At 40.4% G+C, this 19,721-nt stretch overlaps 4 protein-coding genes across 6 annotated transcripts; 2 read left to right on the top strand and 2 right to left on the bottom strand.

Annotated features, from left to right (window-relative positions):
- Window positions 1–1,383: 1,383 nt before the first annotated feature.
- On the bottom strand, window positions 1,384–2,758 carry LOC135611896 (uncharacterized). The gene has a single exon (XM_065107542.1). It carries the CDS (start codon window positions 2,655–2,657, stop codon window positions 1,902–1,904), a length of 756 nt encoding a protein of 251 aa, XP_064963614.1. The 5' UTR covers window positions 2,658–2,758; the 3' UTR covers window positions 1,384–1,901.
- Window positions 2,759–4,308: 1,550 nt separating this feature from the next.
- LOC103986361 (glycine-rich RNA-binding protein RZ1A) lies at window positions 4,309–7,618 on the top strand. The gene is made up of 4 exons (XM_009404349.2): window positions 4,309–4,428; window positions 5,969–6,094; window positions 6,727–7,274; window positions 7,352–7,618. The coding sequence occupies exons 2-3, from the start codon at window positions 5,984–5,986 to the stop codon at window positions 7,249–7,251; spliced, it is 636 nt and encodes a 211-aa protein (XP_009402624.2). The 5' UTR covers window positions 4,309–4,428; window positions 5,969–5,983; the 3' UTR covers window positions 7,252–7,274; window positions 7,352–7,618.
- A 1,886-nt stretch (window positions 7,619–9,504) lies between these two features.
- Window positions 9,505–11,822, top strand: LOC103986362 (pentatricopeptide repeat-containing protein At2g20540). Its single transcript, XM_009404350.3, has one exon. It carries the CDS (start codon window positions 9,743–9,745, stop codon window positions 11,396–11,398), a length of 1,656 nt encoding a protein of 551 aa, XP_009402625.2. The 5' UTR covers window positions 9,505–9,742; the 3' UTR covers window positions 11,399–11,822.
- A 232-nt stretch (window positions 11,823–12,054) lies between these two features.
- Window positions 12,055–17,938, bottom strand: LOC135613035 (SKP1-interacting partner 15-like). 3 transcript variants are annotated; one of them, XR_010487175.1, is made up of 3 exons: window positions 16,524–17,937; window positions 12,432–12,955; window positions 12,055–12,251 (listed from the first exon to the last, which is right to left on the bottom strand). XR_010487175.1 is itself a non-coding variant. In XM_065109953.1 (2 exons), exon 1 carries the CDS (start codon window positions 17,791–17,793, stop codon window positions 16,540–16,542), a length of 1,254 nt encoding a protein of 417 aa, XP_064966025.1. In that variant the 5' UTR covers window positions 17,794–17,938; the 3' UTR covers window positions 12,341–12,892; window positions 16,524–16,539. The 3 variants fall into 3 exon arrangements, 2 of the variants coding, with proteins under 2 accessions (XP_064966025.1, XP_064966024.1); XM_065109953.1 differs by lacking the exon at window positions 12,055–12,251 and having other exon boundaries at window positions 12,341–12,892; window positions 16,524–17,938; XM_065109952.1 differs by lacking the exon at window positions 12,055–12,251 and having other exon boundaries at window positions 12,341–12,955.
- Window positions 17,939–19,721: the final 1,783 nt, after the last annotated feature.

Raw genomic sequence — 19,721 nt, 5'->3', positions numbered from 1 at the left:
AGAATAAAAGAATTAGAGTTTCTATAAAAATAAATCTGGAAAATTAGATTCCAAGACTAAGCCTTAATCGAGAAATAAATTACCTAAAAAATATAATTAAGTCTCCCAAAGATATAACACCACTGAATAAAGAAAAAATAACCGATGAGATAATTGATGTCATGGAGAATAGTTAGTATGACTGGACCATGATTAATCATATGACTTATCGATAATTTGAGTAAACAATTAGATATTAAACTCTTTTCTACATAGATACAAACAGTCATTAGTTAAAGGTATAATATTTGATCTATTCTTTAAAGGTATAATATTTAATCTATGTCGATTGAGAGCTAATTGATATTATTTGATATTAATGATGTTTGAAATAAATATTTTAAATATGTTATTTTATTCAAATATAGATATGATCGAAATTATGTTATTTTTTGTTAATGATAGATACGATGATTTCTTTTTGGGATTAGCAAGTCATTAGACGTGATAGCCGGACTGTTTCAATCCACTTGAGAGTTACTATTTCAATCGTCTTTCGTTATTGGAAGAATGGTTATTTAGGTATTTAATATATGTCAAAAATAGAATGATTAATTTTTTATCATGTATTAATTTTTTAGTTGACTTATTAAAGTTCATATTGTTAAATTTTTTTATTTTTTATTTTTAAATCAATCTTCCACTAGCACTAAATCGAATTCGAATAAAGAACAACCCTTCCTAATAAAGTCATCTGAATTACTATATCCTTCAATAAATACATTAGGCTTATGATTTGATTAATAAATAAATTATTTATTTATTTTGACTCTAAATATATTTATGGAAAGATGTGATGACGTAAGAAAAATTTTACGATGTTACAATATTAATATAAAACAAAGATTCGATTTAAAAAAAATAAGAATTATTTTTCGTTTAAACGAAATTGAAATTTTGGTTTGCCATTTGTGGTTGGCACATCTCCACCGAACCGGTTACTGTAATCTCATTAATTAATTGATTAATCGAACCGGTTCTCCTCCGATTTGCTTCTTCCTCAATTTATCATAATAGTTGCTTCTCCATCAATTTATTTGGTCCATCACTTCTTGTAACAAGCAACCTAACAACTAACGAAGTTTCATATATATATATATATATATATATTGTCAGCTGGATGCATTTTATAAGGAGATTTGGTGATCATCGAGATTAAATATAATTTTATTATGCAGTACATTACTTTACCCGAATCATCATCATCTGCATATAACCATGAACAAGCTGAGAAGAATAGTTCGCCATGTGTTCATGCATCTGCCACTCATTTTACCAACGACAAATGCATTGGCTGAAACATTTAAAGCAGTATTCAACGATCGAAACGTTTAAAACATCATCTGATGAAAAAAAGACCATTGGCTTCCCATTAGCGAATGGCCCACTCTGATCTAATTTTGATAACGATCATATATAAAACCATTTATCGAAGATATAATAATTATAGAAAATTAACATAATAAATACAATAAAAATTTATATCAAATATATATATACCTTTTATTACTTTTAATACTTTCGCCTTTCACATAAAAGGATAAAAGGGATTACTCCTAAGCTTTGGACCAAACTGTATCTCGGACGTCAATGCGACGCACCCATTCACAAACTGTAGCTCCTCCTTCCCCGGCGGAGCTCACCACCGTCTTCACTTGTATCATACGGTATACTCCCTGATACCATCACACCGAGGTTCGTATTTTTAACGCCACCCCGTGTACAAACACACAGTTCAAAGTCTACTCTCTTCTCTCTCTCTCTCTCTCTCTCTCTCTACCCTTTTCGTTTTTTTAACGAAGAATTAAATCGAAAATAAAGATGGAAATAAAAAAGGGATGCGTTCGATCGTATCCGTCCAGCTAGGCGGAAGCTTCGACGTGGCTCTTCGAGGGACGCTGGATGGGCCCCACCGGCGACCGGAAGCCAATGGTGACCGCGTCGTGGACGCACCAATGGAACCCCGGCGACCGACCATCCGCCTTCGCCGCCTCGCACTCACGGCACGAGGCCGGCGACGAAGGACGATGACCGACCGCGAATGGGTAGTACGAGACATCCGCCGCCGCCGCCGCCGCCGCGGTCGATATCAGGAGCCTCTCCCGCTGCCGCTGGATGCTCCGCAGCTGGGCCTCGTAGTCCCACAGCCCCAATCCGGCGATCGCCTCCGGCACCAGCCCACCGCGCATCGGATCGAGGACCCCGGACCCCATCGGGTTCCGCCTCAGGATCGTCATCTCCGGAACCGCCTTCTTCTCCTCGCCGACTTCATGGCTCTTCCTCTTGGACCGGCCCCGCCTCTCCCGCCGTGGCCGGCGAAGTACGGCGAGGACGAAGCAGTCCCTCTCGCGGGCGATCGCCGCGAAGTCGGACGCCTCGTCAATCGTCACCTTGCGGCGGACCTCCGGAGACACCCGGGCCTTCTTGCGGCGGACGAGCGAGATGGAGATCTGGTGAGGGGCGACACCGATCCGTTGGCTGACGCTGGCCTGGAACTTCTTAAAGCCGACCGACGGGTGCACCAGAACAGATCCAACGTCGATCTCGCTATCGCCGTCGAAGAAGACGACCGGGAAGTAAGCGGCGGGGGCCGCCGACACAGCCAATTCCGCCGCCATATCGATCACCGGCGAGGCAATAGGCGACTAGGGAAGGCCACGGGGGGATCGGGGAAGGGAAGACGCATCGGGACCGGGGTGGCACGATAGGGTTTTGAGGACACAGGAGAGGGCCTTATATCGGAGGGTTTGGGCCTGTGGACTTGGTAATTCCATTTAATCAGTTGGGGTAGTTTCGGAAGTAGAATAAATTTGGAGAGGATTGCTTGGGCTGCAAGTCAAGTTACCCTTTCTATAAGAAAAGATATTTCTGAGATGCCTATTTACCTTTATACCTCTAACTTAATACCATGTTATTAAACGAAATATATATATTTTTTTTTTTGTAAGCACATAAACAATGCTATATTCTTAGAGAAATTTCTCGTAGAATTTATTATAAATAAATAAATAAAAGATAATAATATGGTTCTCATCTAACTTATTGTTGCTTCACGATTCGATTCGCTGAAACTAAATCGGACTCGAATCGAAATTGAACTAGCACGATGATTTATTGATTCTAAATCGAACCAAATTGATCTATGATGATTCAATTATAATTTTAGGTTTTTAGAATCGAAATATGATGGTTCGTGTTAGTGTTAACAACTTTAAGCCGTGGCCTCGGGGTCAATACGGTTGGGTTCAGATCCAAATGAGCGGGAATCTTCCTGGACTACCCTTGAGAGTGTCGAGGTAGCTGACTACGTTTGTCCGGTCTCAACAGGATTGTTGTTTCTTCCGGGAGTGAACTTCTCGCCTGAGCGCGTGGTGGGAGGCGTTCCGTCTTCATCCTTGCACACAGGTTAGGTCGGGAGAGCTCAACCCGACCCCTCCGACGATCAAGTCAATCGATAGTCTTAGGAGATTTTTCCTCCTACCTTCTCGTTCCGAACGCGAGGGTTTTTATAGGGAAGGTCACCGTTTCCTAATGTGCCCGTTTGCAGGGAGCAGGACCGTACTTGGGAAGGCGTCTGACATCGGTGTTGAGGTTGCGTGAAGGACCGGGCTCCTATAGGATGGCGACGTGCCACGGTCGACGTTTTGGTCTGCCTCGATCAGGTGCTATCAAATCAGATCGAGGCAACCCATGTAGCTCCTCGATCCGCGTGACCCAAGAGATATCACCGTGACGTCAATTTGCATCCCATCATTATTATTACCCTAATCAGTTCCAATTTAATTCTGAATCGATACTTCGTGATTTAAAAAAATATTTTTTAAAACACAAATTATTTAATAAATTTTAAATCAAAATCGATCTTATGTGATTTAATTGTAATTAAAATTTCAACCCTATTTTATGTCAACTCCAAAATTATAACTCCCTTTTAACATGTAATATAATTATCAAACTACCATTCTTTTTTGTCCAAAATCAACAGTGAAAAATAAAAAAAGGAAAAGAGGAAAAATACAACAATCAGTGAGAAAAAAAGAGGATATACGTGTCATAATAAAATTTATTAGTAACAAATACGTTATTTCTCCAATTTTAAAGAATAAATATGTTAATAAAATTAATTATCCTATTTGGGGTTAATTTTGATTATTCTTTTAGAAACATGGGTTCGCCAACTCGAACCGGCACGTCAGATTTGACCCAGAATTAGCCAAGCCGGTCGCTCATGCACGGACCGGGCCGATATATAGGTCTTCTTTTTCGATGCTTTGCGTAAGCAAAACATCTCACGGAGAGAAAGGGCAGCCGCACGCGCTCGAGCTCGAGTTCTAGGGTTTCCCCGCCGCCTCGCGGATCCTCGTCCTCTCGCCGCTGGGTGACTCCCAGGTTAGATCTGAACCAGGAGATCGTCGTAATCTCGTTTTCGATCCTTTCCTTATGGTAATATTGTTTCAAGATTTGTTCGGTCTCGAAGGTTTCTCTATCATTGTTAGCATAGTCTTGGGTGTACGATAGGGTTCTCGTTACCATGGACCTAATTATTGTGATTTTCTTGACTTAGGTAGGGTTTTGTTGATTACGGTGTTAGTTTTCCTGCGCGTGTCGATTAGGGTTCTTGTAATTTTCTTAACTCAAGGTATCGCTGGATGCTGGTGTTGGTTTACTTTAGCCTACGATTAAGGTTCTTGTAACTATGCACTTAATTCTCGTGATTTTCTTGATTTAAGGTCTTGCTCTATACAGGTGCTAGTTTTCTTGCGCGGACGATTAAGGTTCTTGTAACCGTATACCTCGTGATCTTCTTGATTTTAGGTTTTGTTGAATACAGGTGTTGATTTACGGTTTCTATCTTTGATTCATTTGTATTACGAATGTTACTTTTTATTTTCTGGATATTAAACAGTCATCAAATCAATAATTTAAACTGTTTTAATTGGAGTAGGTGACTTTGTTGGAGTGTCAGTTCATACCCTGTTTCGCTGGTTGGCTTTTATGTATGTTTTATTGAACCTTGTGAATCTTCATAAAGATGAAGGGAGTAGACATATCAGGTCGGCTACATGTTTGATATGGGAGTACGCGACTTTTTTGCACTTTTATGTTTGTTGTATTGAGTGGTTGATATCATAGTCAAAATATGTGGATTAACCGTATAAGTTTTAGAGAGAGAAACTGTGTAAGAGTTGTACGGTGACATGCTGCCAACATAATTAGATCATTTCTGGACCATACATTCTTTCTTGGTTTTTTTTTAAAATCAAAATTGCAACACTAGAGTTTGGTATATTTCTATCATAGTTGGTAATAAAAGATTTGTAAATCCTGGACAATTCTGATTGTATTAATAATAACTTGCCTGGTTTACTTGTTCACAAAGTGGATTTCAATTGTGTGGTGACCGTTTTCCGTTGTATTTATGTTTTGGTATTTGACTTCAAGTTAAATTACCTCTTTTTATGGACCTTCATCTTAAAATGTCTGAAGAGATCTTTAGAACTCTCCTAGTGTTACAATTGCCTGATAAACTTCGTTTTTCATGTATATTGACAAGTGTGAAAGATAAAAGGAGTCAGTGTAAGCATTAGCATGGCCTACAATATATTTTCTTGAAATTAGATTATATGAGAGGATTTACACTATGATAATTTCTTTCATATCATATTGGTTAATATGTCAACCTTATCTTACCCATGAGGGTTGATCGAAATTGTAACTTGCTGCAAATATAATGGACATGAGTGGTTGTGTGTTTTGTTTAGTAATGAACATCTCTCATTTTGCAGGTATCTGTTGGAGCACATTGTGCTTCTTTTATATGAATAGTTAATCTGCTGATCTTATTGTCTTATCAGTTTGTTGATTCAAATTTGAAATCGCTTGTAACTGATCGTATGTTTTGTTCTTGTATGTTTCTTCCTCTGCGCAGTTAGTTAAATTGAAAATGTCAGAAATAGAGGAGTACCGGTGCTTTATAGGCAGCCTCTCATGGTCAACAACTGATGAAGATCTGAAGGAGGCATTTCAAAAGTTTGGTCAAATCAGTGAGGCAAAGGTGGCATATATAACTTTTTTTCACTATTTCTGGAAAAGCGAAATCTGTTTGTTTTTCCTTATAGTCTCCATAAAATATTTAATATGTCTACTTGCATAGAGGAATATTTATATTAATGGGCAGTAAATATTTTGCAGAAAAATATTGATACAACTTTTGTTTGGTCCCCACCACGTATGTTCTTTTCTTTTTTAGGACATAGTGCATCTGGTGTTAATGCATGAAAAGTTTTTGAGTCCAAGGTTCAACTAAATGTTGTTTTACATATAACTATATACACCAATAGTGTGATACTATCATTGCTATTAAGCATTTAACAGTGCCAAAGATAGTTTTTTGTTATAGCAAGATGTTTTTATATTTATCACTGCATATCTTCAGATTAACTGTAATAAGACTTGTTCTAATTCCTGTGAAGCACGAACAAAGCTGTTTTTGGGTGCCTTCTATAGTTTGTTGGAAGGATTTTGAAAACTCTGAAGTTGCCATTTGTAATTATTCCAAATAGGATGAGACAAAGCTCAATATCTTTTTTTTTTTAACTGCTGCTTACAAACTCCTGTTTAGTTTTTGTTTGTACAAGGTTCACTAAAATTTATTTTGCATAATTTAGTGTTACATCCAACCTGCAGATTGTTGTTGACAAGTTTTCTGGTCGTTCCCGTGGATTTGGCTTTGTCACTTTTGATGACAAGGGAGCTATGGAAGAAGCTATCGAAGCCATGAATGGGATGGATCTGGATGGGCGATCTATTCTTGTGGAAAGAGCTCAACCACAAGGTCCTGCTAGCAGGGATCGTGATGGTGGGCGTGACTTTGATCGAGATCGATCTCGTGGGCGTGGTCGCGATTTTGGTGGTAGTGGACGAGGTTCAAATAGTGGTGATTGTTTTAAATGTGGCAAGCCTGGTCATTTTGCTAGGGAATGCCCTTCTGGTGATGGTGCAAGAGGGGATGGGTATGGTGGCAGAGATGACAGGTATGGGGGTAGTCGTGGCAATAATAATCGATATGGTCCTGACCGGAATGGTGACCGATATAGTGGTCGTAGTAGGGATGGAGGAGGCCGTGGAGGTGGGGGCATGGGAGGTGATCGTTATAACCGTGATCGATCTGGACCATATGAACGCCCTAGTGGAGGCAGCTACAGATCCTGATCCCATTGCTGCTTATGATCCAGGTATGATTAAGCTACATTATCTCATTTTTGGCATTTTTGCAAAATAACTTTTTTTATTTTTATGCCATCATATGCAGTCATGGAGCTAGTTTGATACCAGTACTGGTGATTAAGGTGGTAGTGGGCCTTGTTACTCGCTTTAGTTATGGTGTTCTATGGTACTCTGCTTTGCATCTGTCAGGCATGCTACTTTGGTGCTACTTCAGGGCTTGGATGCCACTGGTTATATGATAAATGTTGCTATAATACAGTGCCCTGTTCTTTCTGGAAATTGCTGCTGCTTGGTGCTTTATCGTTTGTGCGTTCCCCATGTTGGATTCTGTGCTTTAGTAAGATCCTTATCATGGTCTTGAGTGTTTGGAATGTTGATGATCTGGATGCTGGTGGAGAACTCGATAAAATGATACAGTCTTGTTCAGTTAAGATCTCTGCTTTTCTGTGGGATTAGAGGCGTGTGAAGCATTTTTTGGGAAAAAAAAGATTTATCTCCCTTAAGAAATGCCTGAAATGATAAACAGTGGATTTTTAGGCTTTGGTGATGTCATCCAGTTTGCACCTGCCAATATGTTTTTCTGGGATGGATACTGGGTAAATTTCATTGTTTCTACCATTGGAATCTTTTGAGTTATTTTAGCGACATTATTTAAACTTTGTTAACCTTTTGGCAGGTTCAATTTGGTCCTGTGATCGTTCTCACATTTTTGGGTTACCTAGCATGTTGCATTGTTCCGGTGATCCTATTCAGTAGTGTCCTGATTTCTGGATTGCTTGTCAGAAGTTGACCGATTGATTTGTTCCCATAGATTGTGATTTGGAGAGTTTGGTTCGAGTTTAAGCTCCCCCTTTTGATCATTTGGACCTACAAAAAAATGTGCTTCTTGAAGGCTATGGGATATATTGGAGTATGCGAAATTTGCTCTTCCGAAATATATCTGCAGGCCCTGAAATAATGTGTTCCATGGCTCATGTTCTTTCTTGACCCAAGACCCAGAAGATTTTTTTTACATACACTTCTCAGCTAGTTAGGCTAAATTTCTCTTTCGAAAGAGGCCTCGATACAACGTTCCATGGCTTATGTTCTTTCTTGACCCAAGATCCGAGATTAATTATTAGGGGCTACTTACTACATTTATAAGATTTTGTACATAATTGACAAGATGAATATCAGAAATGATGTGGGAGTTGGATGGTTTGTCTAGATTAGGATTTTAATTAGCTTCAGAGGGCATTTCAACTTCCTGACATGCATGTAATGCAGTTGATTTTTGTTTTTGTTTTATAAATTTCTTTGCTGCAGAAGATGTGCTTTCGGTTGCTGCTACTGATGCAAATTCAAAGGTGTAATATTATGTTCGACACCATGATATTTTTTTTGTAGTTGCAGAACTACTGGAATCTTTGGAACCAATATTTGAGGTAATTTGATGAACATTCTTTATAATTACAATCAGTTATGTGGATTGACTTTGTGAGTTGTTGAAATTGGACCATAATTACAATCAATTATATGGATTGGCTTATGAGTATGTTGAAACTGGACCAAACCTGGTTTTGCTTGCAAATCCACCCCCTTTTGGCAATTGAAACTATGATTCCAGGAATTGCAACCAAGTCGTGGTATTACTTGTGTGTTTTTTTTTTAATGGTTTTCTTAATTTATTTGATTAATTTAGAATCATTTATCTTATCATCATTGATTTTATCAATTGTAATATGAAAAAAAAATATTTTTAATGTTTTAATTGATGGTGACGGATGGTGGTGGTGGTGATAGCTGATAGCGTAGTTGGGGTCATGGGGAGTTGTTGTGGATGAAGAGAACGATAATGAGATGTATGGGTTTTGTATTTGTATTGATGTAATTGTTGAGTGATGTCGAGGGGTGTTGTTTTATAATTACATGGATCTTTTATCGTTCGATAATTGTGTCGACGCTAATGCGTTCGATAATTGTGTCGACGCTAAGGCAAACGCAGAATGATTTTAATCTTTTGTCGTCTTTTTTTTTCTTTCATATTCATAGCAATCGCTCACAGTCATTATCATTAGTTTTCATTAGTAAGATTGATGATATTAGGCTAAATAAACTTAGAGGTTTCACAGAATGGTAATATAATTTTTTAAAATATAAAAATTAAAATTATAAATATAATTAATAATATATAATTATAATTATTGTTATTATTTCTCACACATCCGTTCACAATGGACTTCCTCGTAATCATTATCTTTCATTCGCTATATGCCAAAAGTACTCGATTCATTTGTTGGTACCAACTCAGCATCTTCTACTTTGGCATAGAGTAGATTAGAGTGGTGCGTGCAGTTTCCTCCTCGCCGTCATGCTCCTCCGCTACGACGCCTCGCCCCCATGAAGCTGGACTCCCACCTTGGCTCCATGAAGCTTAGTCCCGCCTTCCATCATCCAGCAATCATCGCCAATCCTTCCTCGTTTCGTCGCCCACTGAATGAGGATTCCCACCCGGGCTGCCAGAGAAATGGAAGACCACATCATGCCGATGCTAAGGAGCTGCCCCTGTTTCGCGGAACTGAAGAGAGTCCACGCTCGCATTGTGGTCTCTGCCCTCTCCCAAAGTTGCTACCTTGCGACTCAGATCATAAGCGTTTGCAGTGTCGGTGGAAGGTTGGAATACGCCGCTCTGGTCTTCGACCATGTCGAGGAACCGAATGCGTTCTTGTACAATGAAATGATCAGAAGTTACGCCAAGAACAGCCATTTCCTCGAAGCGATCGGCCTGTACAAGCAAATGGTGCGGCAGGATCACGTCTTTGCGGATGGGTTCACCTATCCTTTTGTGATCAAGGCCTGCGCTGGGCTGCTGGTGCTTCATCTCGGAAGGCAAGTTCACGCCCGTGTTTCCAAGTCTGGGTTGGGCTCCAATTCCATCATCCAGAACTCGTTGATAGAGATGTACACCAAATGTGACGATTTGGTCGATGCACACTGCTTGTTCGACGAAATGGCGGAGAGAGATGTGATTTCGTGGAACATGATGATTACGGCGCATGCTAGATCGGGGCAGATGAGGAAAGCTCGAGCTCTGTTCGACACAATGCCCAAAAGATCGGTGGTCTCTTGGACCGCGTTGATCTCTGGTTACACCTCCATCGGCTGCTACTCCGACGCCATTAAGGTGTTTCATAGGATGCAGTCGGAAGGGTTAGAGCCCGACGACATCAGCATCGTGTCGGTGTTGCCGGCATGCGCTCACCTGGGAGCTCTGGAGCTGGGCAAGTGGATACACGCCTTCTGTAACAAGCGCAAGTTGCTCGAGAAGACCTTCATCCGCAATGCGCTCATGGAGATGTATGCTAAATGCGGCAGCATCGACCAAGCCCATCAGCTGTTCGAGGATATGCGCGATAGGGATGTGATATCGTGGAGCACGATGATCGGCGGGCTCGCAACGCACGGGAGGGCACTTGATGCGATCGAGCTGTTCGTGGAAATGGAGGAGGAGAAGGATAAGAGGGTGAGGCCAAATTGCATCACATTTCTCGGACTCCTATCCGCCTGTTCTCATGCCGGGCTGGTAGACGAGGGGCTGTGGTACTTTGAATCGATGAAGAAGGTTTACGGTCTCGATCCAGACATCGAGCACTACGGTTGCATGGTGGATCTCCTTAGTCGAGCAGGCTGCATCCGTCGCGCGGTGGAGCTCGTAGATGGGATGCCGTTCCCACCGGATGTCAGCATCTGGGGGTCTTTGCTCTGTGCTTGTAGAATCCATGGCGACGTGGAAACGGCTGTGAAGGCGACAGAGCGACTTCTTGAGCTCGAGCCAGAGGACACCGGCAACTACGTGATGCTGTCGAACATCTACGCTGCTGCCGGGAGGTGGGATGGTGTGGCCAAGATGAGGAAACTGGTGAGGAGTAGGAAGATGAAGAAGACGCCAGGGTGCAGCTCGATTGAGGTGGACAATGCTGTTCACGAATTTATTGCTGGAGATGAAACAAATCCACATTTTGTTGACATATGTCGGATGCTTGACCTGTTGGCATCGGAGCTCACGAGATCTCCAAGATCAACAGCAGAACGGACGAGCTCTGTAGATTTGTGTCAAGAAGAAGAAGAAGAAGAAGAAGTTTTTTATAGCTGAACATAGTACTCAGAAAGGTGAAGCTACAATAGTCTTGGAGCAAATTTAACTGGTCAGAGACCACATATCAAGTGTTCTTCAGAAGGAACACTTTCTGCATCAAAGTCCTCCAAAAGGGTGTGAGAGATAGTGTTCTAAAGTTTGATCAGTTGTTCAGAAAAAGGGTGGGAGTCTTTGATGGTAATGGTAGTCATCTGAACAAACAATCTATATCTAGACATAGAAAAACATATGTGATAGGAACTGCATTTATACAGTAGGAAGATTTATATATCTACAAAAGGCAAATGGATGATCTGAAGGCCTTCTGTCACTCATAGGTTTAAATTTGAGGAAAGTTACTAATGCTCTGTTGTTGTTGTATAAATTATTTCAATGCTTTGGAAAGTTCTCATTGAATTCTTCTGATCTTGATTCGATAATATGGATTTGACTAAGATTTAAGTGCAAGTAGAATCTTTTCCAGTTCATAGGCTTGCTCTCATAACCCCAAGAGGGCATGAACATCCACAATGGTTATGAAGTTGCATGGTTAAAAGAGAAACTTGACAGCATTGTTCACACCAATTTCTAATAATTTCCTTGGTGTGTTGGTGATGACATGATATCCACATATCATCTAATCTACATGGCACCTAAGTGGATCCAAATGAATCCACTAAGATTCAGAGGTTGGGGAATCCATGTGTCATATGTAACATCATCAACAACACACCAAAGAGTTAGTGCTATTCATACTATTCAAAGGATATCTTGATGATGTGTACCTGGATCCTGGATGCGATCCTTTCTGAAGCTTTAACTTTTCGGGCTCTCATGCCGCCTTAATAGTTCCGATGCGACTATTTGTCACCTGAAAAAAATAAAAGACAGAACCTTCTTCTTTTTTTTTTTGGTAAAAGTTGACTTTCTTGGAATTTCTAGCTTGGCAACCAACAGAAATTTAAGTGTAGAAGACTAATAATAGAAGATGTTTTCATGACCGGAATGATGATCAATGATTACATAAGCAATAACCTTATGGAAGACAAACCTCTCAGCTGGATGTCATTCGCTTGACAGTTTCATAAGCACAGGAACAAATTCATATATCGCTCCATTCGTTCCACCGCAACACTACTGTTGAACGAGTGACACGTTCTGGATGACCTTAGCGGGTGCCGAGCAAATACATAGAAATCGAATGCATCTTCTTTTTTTACTCTCCAGTTCCCCTGGAAACACCTTCGGGTTCTCATTCTCAATCGACAGAACATGATTGCCATGGCAACTTGTACATGATCACCACAAGCTTCACACAGGCATAACTGCTCCAAAAGGGGTTCTTGTATATAGAAAGGCAATAGGGCGCACTCCCTCTGTCATAACTCCTGATGCAAATGCTGATTTATCCACCACATTTTTCAATATGCATCATGCTCCCTTCCCAGTGATTTTTTGTTGAGAGTATGAATTATTTTGTGATGAAGAGTATGAATTATTAGCTTGTCGGCTCTGAAAATTTTCACCAAAGAAAGCAGATAAAGAACATTAATATCACAGTCGCCACTGCACATGCTGCACGTAAAGAAAGCAAGCAAGTTATTCAGCCTATATGACAAGCAACAGGATGAAAAAGAAGAAATTTCTGATGGCATATATTTATTCCTGTATTTAATTGTATCAAGAATGGAAAACATTCAATTACACCTATTCATCAGGAGGTAAAATGAAAGAGGATGGCCCACAGAATGACTATTAAACACTGAGCTTGATAACTTACTTTAGCATGGCTAAAAGCAGAATTGACAAGTGAAAAGCAATACATAAGTGCAATAAGCCTAATATCTTCCACTGCAATGTGTCCATAAATGCTTGTCAAGGCCATAAAATATGAACAGTAACATAAAATAAAAAAATGTTAAGACACAGAAGCAATTAGACCATTACATATTCAATTACAGTTTCCAGAAAGTTCTGAGGATCACATACATCTTAGCTGTCATTTGTCAATTTAATTAGCCCATGCAAATGAACCAAACAAAAAATTCCTGTCTAGATCACCCAGACAGAAGCTTGGCCTTGAGTTCATATGATCATTGTGGTAAGCACAATTACATCCCAAATCATTCTGATGGAGTAATTTAACTCCAGGAAGAACTCTGTGAGATGCAGCTCTCAACACAGAAACCCATAATGCTAGTTTTACTGAAAGAAAAGAATAAGGGCATTCCACCAACACTGACGCTCTGCACCCAGATTAGCAATTTTCACTCTATCCATTTCATACATAACATGTACTGTTCACATGCTTGATGAATATATGGCCCCCCTAATCATGCATTCAACATTAGCTTCTTTAATGTGTTATGTCTCACAACCTTTCGTAGTTTCACGAATACAACAGCTCTGAGCTTATCTCATTATCCAATGTTATAACATGATTCTTGTTCATGTAATTTTACTGGTGATACAGAATCTAGAAACAAAACAAGTACCTTTAGTTGACTGAACAAGGAAATAATTCCCTCAACTTCTATATTTACTTATCCAGTTGATTGAACAAAGAAATAATAACATAGTTAGAGATGTGTTGTTTTGGTAAGAGTAAATAATTCCCTCAACCTCTATCTTACTTATTCAGTTGATTGAGCAAAGAAATAATATATGGTTAGCAATGTGTTGTTTTAGTAGGATAGCAACAACCAAAATAGTTATTGCTGTCACCTTATCCTCAAGATAAGTCATTTTATTCTCTTAACATAGACACAAACCACCATTTTGAGGAGTTGATAAAGATTACTCTATATCTGCATGCTCCATGACAAATAATTAGCACCCTATTCAATATTATTAGGTCTTTAACACTTATGGCCATTGAAAATCTATTCAAATTGAGGTTCCTATTAGTGTAATATACCTGAAACATTCTCATAAGATAAATACACTAAATTCCACAAGTTTTAGAAATAACTATATGAATAACAATGCCATTTAGTTTCTTAGAGCCAACATCACCAAAATAGTCCAAGAGTCGGTGTGTCCTTTGTCAATGCTTATTACTGAATCTACCTTGGCTGTCCTGCCTATCATGAAGCATTTAATCTGAATTGACATTGTCCAGCCATCTTGTAGAATTGTATCCTCCCCAGGAGGGTATTCCATAATAACATGAGATACTAGATGTACTTTTCCCACTCAAGCTGTAACATCCCATTAGTCCCATGTCGGAAGTGGGCAATGTGTATGATTGACTTATAAAGACCTGATGAGTGTACTACGTTAACTCCCGCTTAAGCATTTTGGTCCGCGGTTGAAGGACCAAAATGGAGTTATTGGCCAGTTAGCTCATCAGACTCGGGTCGTGACATTTGGTATCATAGCCGACCTAGCATTTGGACAGGGTGAGAGGGCTCGAGTAGAAAATGACTACCCGTGGATGGAGTCGAGAACTCATCATGGCATGGAGCCACCACTGAGTTAAACCTCATATGCACTATGCTAGGGTTCGATCTGGGTTATGTCGGGCCTTGACGAGGACGTCAAGCTAATTAAGTTGGGGATATTGTAACATCCCATTAGTCCCACATCGGAAGTGGGCAATATGTATGATTGGCTTATAAGGGCCTGATAAGTGTACTATGTTAACTCCCGCTTAAGCATTTTGGTCCGCGATTGAAGGACCAAAATGGAGTTATTAGCCAGTTAGCTCATCAGACTCGGGTCGTGACACAAGCGACCAGCTTTCACTATAAAAATCCCTAAAATGTTTTTTTAAGGGCACATCTAGTGCCAAGAGCCTTACTGTAGAGTGTCAATCAATCACTCTGCTATCCAAAATAAGCTGTTAACCAGAACAGCATGCTGCTGAGCTTCCTAGACATTTGTTATCATCTTTTCACAAAATAGAACTTACCATGGTCAACCACTTAGTAAATAAACAAATTGTCTTCTTGAGTAACTCTTGTTTGCATGATTTAGAAAACAAAAGATCAAAGGGTATAGAAGATTAAAAGTACTATTTCATCTTTGCCTATTGTAACCTAATATGGAGACACCCAATAAAGTATTTCCTTTCATACACAAACTCCCACAGCAATTGGAGATCATCAACTTAAAATGCTGGGGTCCTTGTTCAGTTCTAACTTCCAAGTGTTATATATTAACTCCTAACTTACATCCAACATGATATTTAAGAGTCAAAATGTCAAGTCGAGGAAAAAAAACAAAAAGAAAAATTCCAAATACATACCAAAAGCTTCATATGATGTAAATTTACCTCTAAATCATATTGAAGCACTTATTAAATGCAACAAACAACATCCTAATTTAATGAGCTACCTAATTACAAAATAAATAAAAAATTAGACTCAACATTTCTACAGGCTTTCACCCAGAAGTTCCTACCAGAAATCTGTATCGCTCATCCTTTAACATGTAGGAGACTCAGATTTCCTAAAAAACATTCCCTACCTAAATAAGCATCATCTGCAATTCCTATCTTCACAAAAGAAAAATTGCAGTAAACGACTTGAATAAATTCTAGACAGGCCTTTCACCAAAGGACCTGGCTCAAATGAAATAACATAGAAATTTAAGGACCAATCTAATCTCCATAAATCTACTGGTAATTATACTGGGAGGTTATCGATTACTACCAAGTCTGGTAGTAAAGATTAAATCCACCAAATAACTTGGACAATGGGATAAACCCTCAAATGGGATTTTGTTAGTGATGGCACCAAAATGTGAGCTGTTTCAGCTGAAGGAGAATTTCAAGAAATTAACTCGAGAAACCACAAAGATTCTTCTAGAAGATAAAACACTTCCACTTTAAAGTAGAATTTTGTTTTAACTGCTAGTTTTGTTCAAGCAATGCTAAAATGAAACAAAAAAAAACAGGTGTTAAAATCAAGTTTATATTTAGGCTTGTCATCACTCCAAACATCTAAAGGTTATCTTACACAAGACTTATCATGCAGAGGCAACAATTTCTACATAATCTCCATGTAGTGCCAAGATATTCTAAATATCGATCAAATCAGAAGCACATGCCTTGCTAGAAATTTATGTTGACTGAAGAACTTGAATCAAACAAGGATGTGAATTGTCCACAAATTATAGGCAAAAGATTTAAAGATCTTACCAGTTCATTGAGCAATTCAAGGTGTAGCAGTGAATCCAGCATCAAACACAAAACCCCTGTACATGCCCTCATTGTAACCTGGAATACCGTCCACCCAACTCCACAGGCCACCGCCACTACCTCCGATGTCGTCCTCCTCCCACATTATCAGCTTTCCTCTCACCCTCTTCCCTGAGAACCATATCCTCCCATCTCCACCAAAGACTTTCACCTTATTGTTGCCCCCGGCTGCCGCTGGTGCTGCCATTGGCCCAAAGACTCCACCTCCAAAGCACCTGTACATCTCCTGCGGCATCCTCCCCGCTTCCTCCCACTCAATCGTCGCCAGATCCAGCCTCAGGATCATGACCGTCGAGCATGGACCATCCACCGCGAACGAGGACCTCAACCCTCCGATCATCAGAATCCGCCTGCCCCCCGCACCAGGAAGGAGCCGCGGCCGCTTCAGGATGTTAAACATGTCTCGCCACTCGTGCCGATCGAGCGAGGCCCACCCGCGGGTGCCGCCGAGGTCGCGTAGGTGGCAGGAGAAGAGCTTCCACTGGCTCCGCCAGGGGGTGCCGACGTCGCAGAGAGCGAAGACGGCGCCGGACATCAGGATCGGGCTCCGCGGCTTGGAGGGGAGGCTTAAGGGGAACTTAAGCCAGCGATCGGTGCCCGGGGCGTAGGATAGGGCGGCGAGCTCCGTGACGACAAGGACGGCGCCGCCAGGGCCGGCAAGGACGGTGCCGTGGCGGGACCAGGCAGAGCCGAGCGGGGGGAGGAGGCGGTGGGATCCGGTGAGAGGATTGCATACGGCGAGGGATTTAGGGTGGTTCTTGGCACCGGCGACGGTGGAGGGGGAGGGGACGGCATCGACCCACAGGTAGAGGAGAGAGGGGGAAGGGGAGGCGGTGACGGGGGAAGAAGATCGGAACGGGAGAAAGGCGAGGGGGAGCCGGAGCCAACGACGGAGGGAGGGATCGAAGGCGTAGAGCGAGGGCGAGGAGGAAGCTTCGGCGGCCCGGGGGTGGCGGAGGGCGAGGAGGCGGAGCGGGGCTAGGGACGCCAAGAAGGGAGTGGAGGAGAGGGCGTCAAGGAAGACGCGGCAGACGGGGCGGCAAGCGAGCGCCTCGCGGAGGGTAAGGCGACCGAGGACGTTATAGAGCGCGTCCCGAGGGAGGAGTAGGATCGGGCTTGTCGGCCACGGCATCGGCGTACCATCCGGCCCCAACTCCTCCTCCTTCATCTCTTCCTCCTCCTCGTCGCGATCCGTGCGACCATCGAGCATCGCCGTCGCAGCCGAGACGTCTCGTCGCCGGCTTCGGCGGCCGAGCGAGGTCGGGGGCGGAGCGCGGGGCCAAGGCGGAAGGTAAAGAAAAGCGGTTGAGGTGGAGGCATCCAAGGGCACAAAAGTGGAACTGAGGGTATAATTACGGTATTACCACTCTGTCGCTCTCTCTGCTTCTGTTGTCCTTCACAAGTTGTACTGCATATTGCTACTGCCACGATTCGGTGTAAATATGATGAACTCTGAAATCTGACGGTCAGCATTTATTCTCAGTATTTATTTGATAATAGTATGTTTCCTTCGTTATATATATATATATATATATAAAAGGTGTGATGAATGTATTATCATTAGTTATAATTTTAGATTCAGTAGATTAATTTTAGATTCACCAATTAATCTACTGAATCTAAAATTATAACTAATGATAATACATTCATCACACCTTATATATATATATATATATATATATATATATATATATATATATATATATATATATATATATATATATATATGTGTGTGTTTTGAAGAAGACCGTGACGATGATCTACGTGGGTATCTCAAGTGCCCGCGTTGCGCCTTCACCGTGATCGTCCGGACCATCAACCGCCGCAGCAAACCCGCCACGCCGACAAGAAAGGCAGTGGAGACGTCGCCGCAGTGCACTTAAATATTCTCCTATCTATTATAAAATAGTATACTATAATAAAAATATGTATGGGATAAAAACATATTAGCAATCATATTTTAAAAATTCATAAAAATAAATTTAATATATACAATATTTATATATTAATAATTTAATATAAGATGATAATATATTAATTATTATGAAACTCATGTACTAGAAAAAATAATAATAATTCTTATGTAATAAATAATATTATGCATCAAACATATGTGTTATACCTAAAAGAGATATATGATCAATCATGATTATTTATTTATATCCATTTATATATCTAAGAAGTAGTATGATAAAATATTATGAGAGACTATGCTTAATGTATGACCTACTAGACTATGTCCATTCGTAGCTTCGTATTATGATGGACTCGTAGCTCCTTTTATATATTGTACTTTCAATGTGGATCACTTAGCATAGTCACATATACTACATACTAATAATTATATTAATGTCATCAATTTAATCTAATAATAATAATAATAATAATTTTTAAACGATACCTTTAGGTAAAATTTTTAAATTTATCAAATCATAAAGACACAAGACATCAATCTCTCAATGATACATAATCAACCAAAATCCTAATTGAAATAGTCCAATTGATTTAAACTAAACTAAATTTAATTATAATATGTTAGAACCAACCTTAAATTCTTATAGAATCGATGTGAAATTATCATAAACTAGTTTAATTTAAATTTGATTAATTTCAAGTAGCTCGAACTAGTCAAGTTAATATAGAATTAGTCAACTAATAAGCTTAAACTAATAAAGAGATAGAAAATTAGATTATATCGCATAATGCTACTTAGACCAAACCGACTCACTTGAGCTTTGGACAAATCATGTGTGCTACACATGTTTGCCCTCAGGCAGGTTGGACAATGTCTCTAGTGCCAGTCGCATAGTTGAGCGAGCCTAGCTTCACGGGTTGGGCTAAACTTTACTCACAAGTTGGGTTGAGCCTTATCACTGAACTGGGCCACGTTTGACTTGCGGGTTAGGTCATACTTAATCACATGGGTTGGACAATGTCTGACCACATAGGCTAGGTCATACTTGACCACATGAGTTGGATCATGCTTAGTCACATGAGCTGGGTCATGCTTGGCCATATGAGTTGTGCATTGTCTGACCATATAGGTTAGGCTATACTTGGCCACATAGACTGGGTCATGCCTAACTAAACGAGTTAGACTATACCTGGCCATACGTATTAGGTTATGCTTGATTATAT

Source organism: Musa acuminata, chromosome BXJ2-5 (genome assembly GCF_036884655.1).
Source record: "Musa acuminata AAA Group cultivar baxijiao chromosome BXJ2-5, Cavendish_Baxijiao_AAA, whole genome shotgun sequence".
Classification (NCBI taxonomy): domain Eukaryota; kingdom Viridiplantae; phylum Streptophyta; class Magnoliopsida; order Zingiberales; family Musaceae; genus Musa; species Musa acuminata.
This window is presented reverse-complemented; position numbering and strand designations above follow the sequence as displayed.

What these genes read in the sequence shown, in the direction of transcription:
- LOC135613035 (XM_065109953.1), bottom strand. Translation starts at nt 17,793, where the DNA reads ATGCTCGATGGTCGCACGGATCGCGACGAGGAGGAGGAAGAGATGAAG.
- LOC103986362 (XM_009404350.3), top strand. Translation starts at nt 9,743, where the DNA reads ATGAGGATTCCCACCCGGGCTGCCAGAGAAATGGAAGACCACATCATG.
- LOC135611896 (XM_065107542.1), bottom strand. Translation starts at nt 2,657, where the DNA reads ATGGCGGCGGAATTGGCTGTGTCGGCGGCCCCCGCCGCTTACTTCCCG.
- LOC103986361 (XM_009404349.2), top strand. Translation starts at nt 5,984, where the DNA reads ATGTCAGAAATAGAGGAGTACCGGTGCTTTATAGGCAGCCTCTCATGG. An exon ending in GTCAAATCAGTGAGGCAAAG is followed by an intron (nt 6,095 to 6,726) that starts GTGGCATATATA and finishes TCCAACCTGCAG; the next exon opens with ATTGTTGTTGACAAGTTTTC.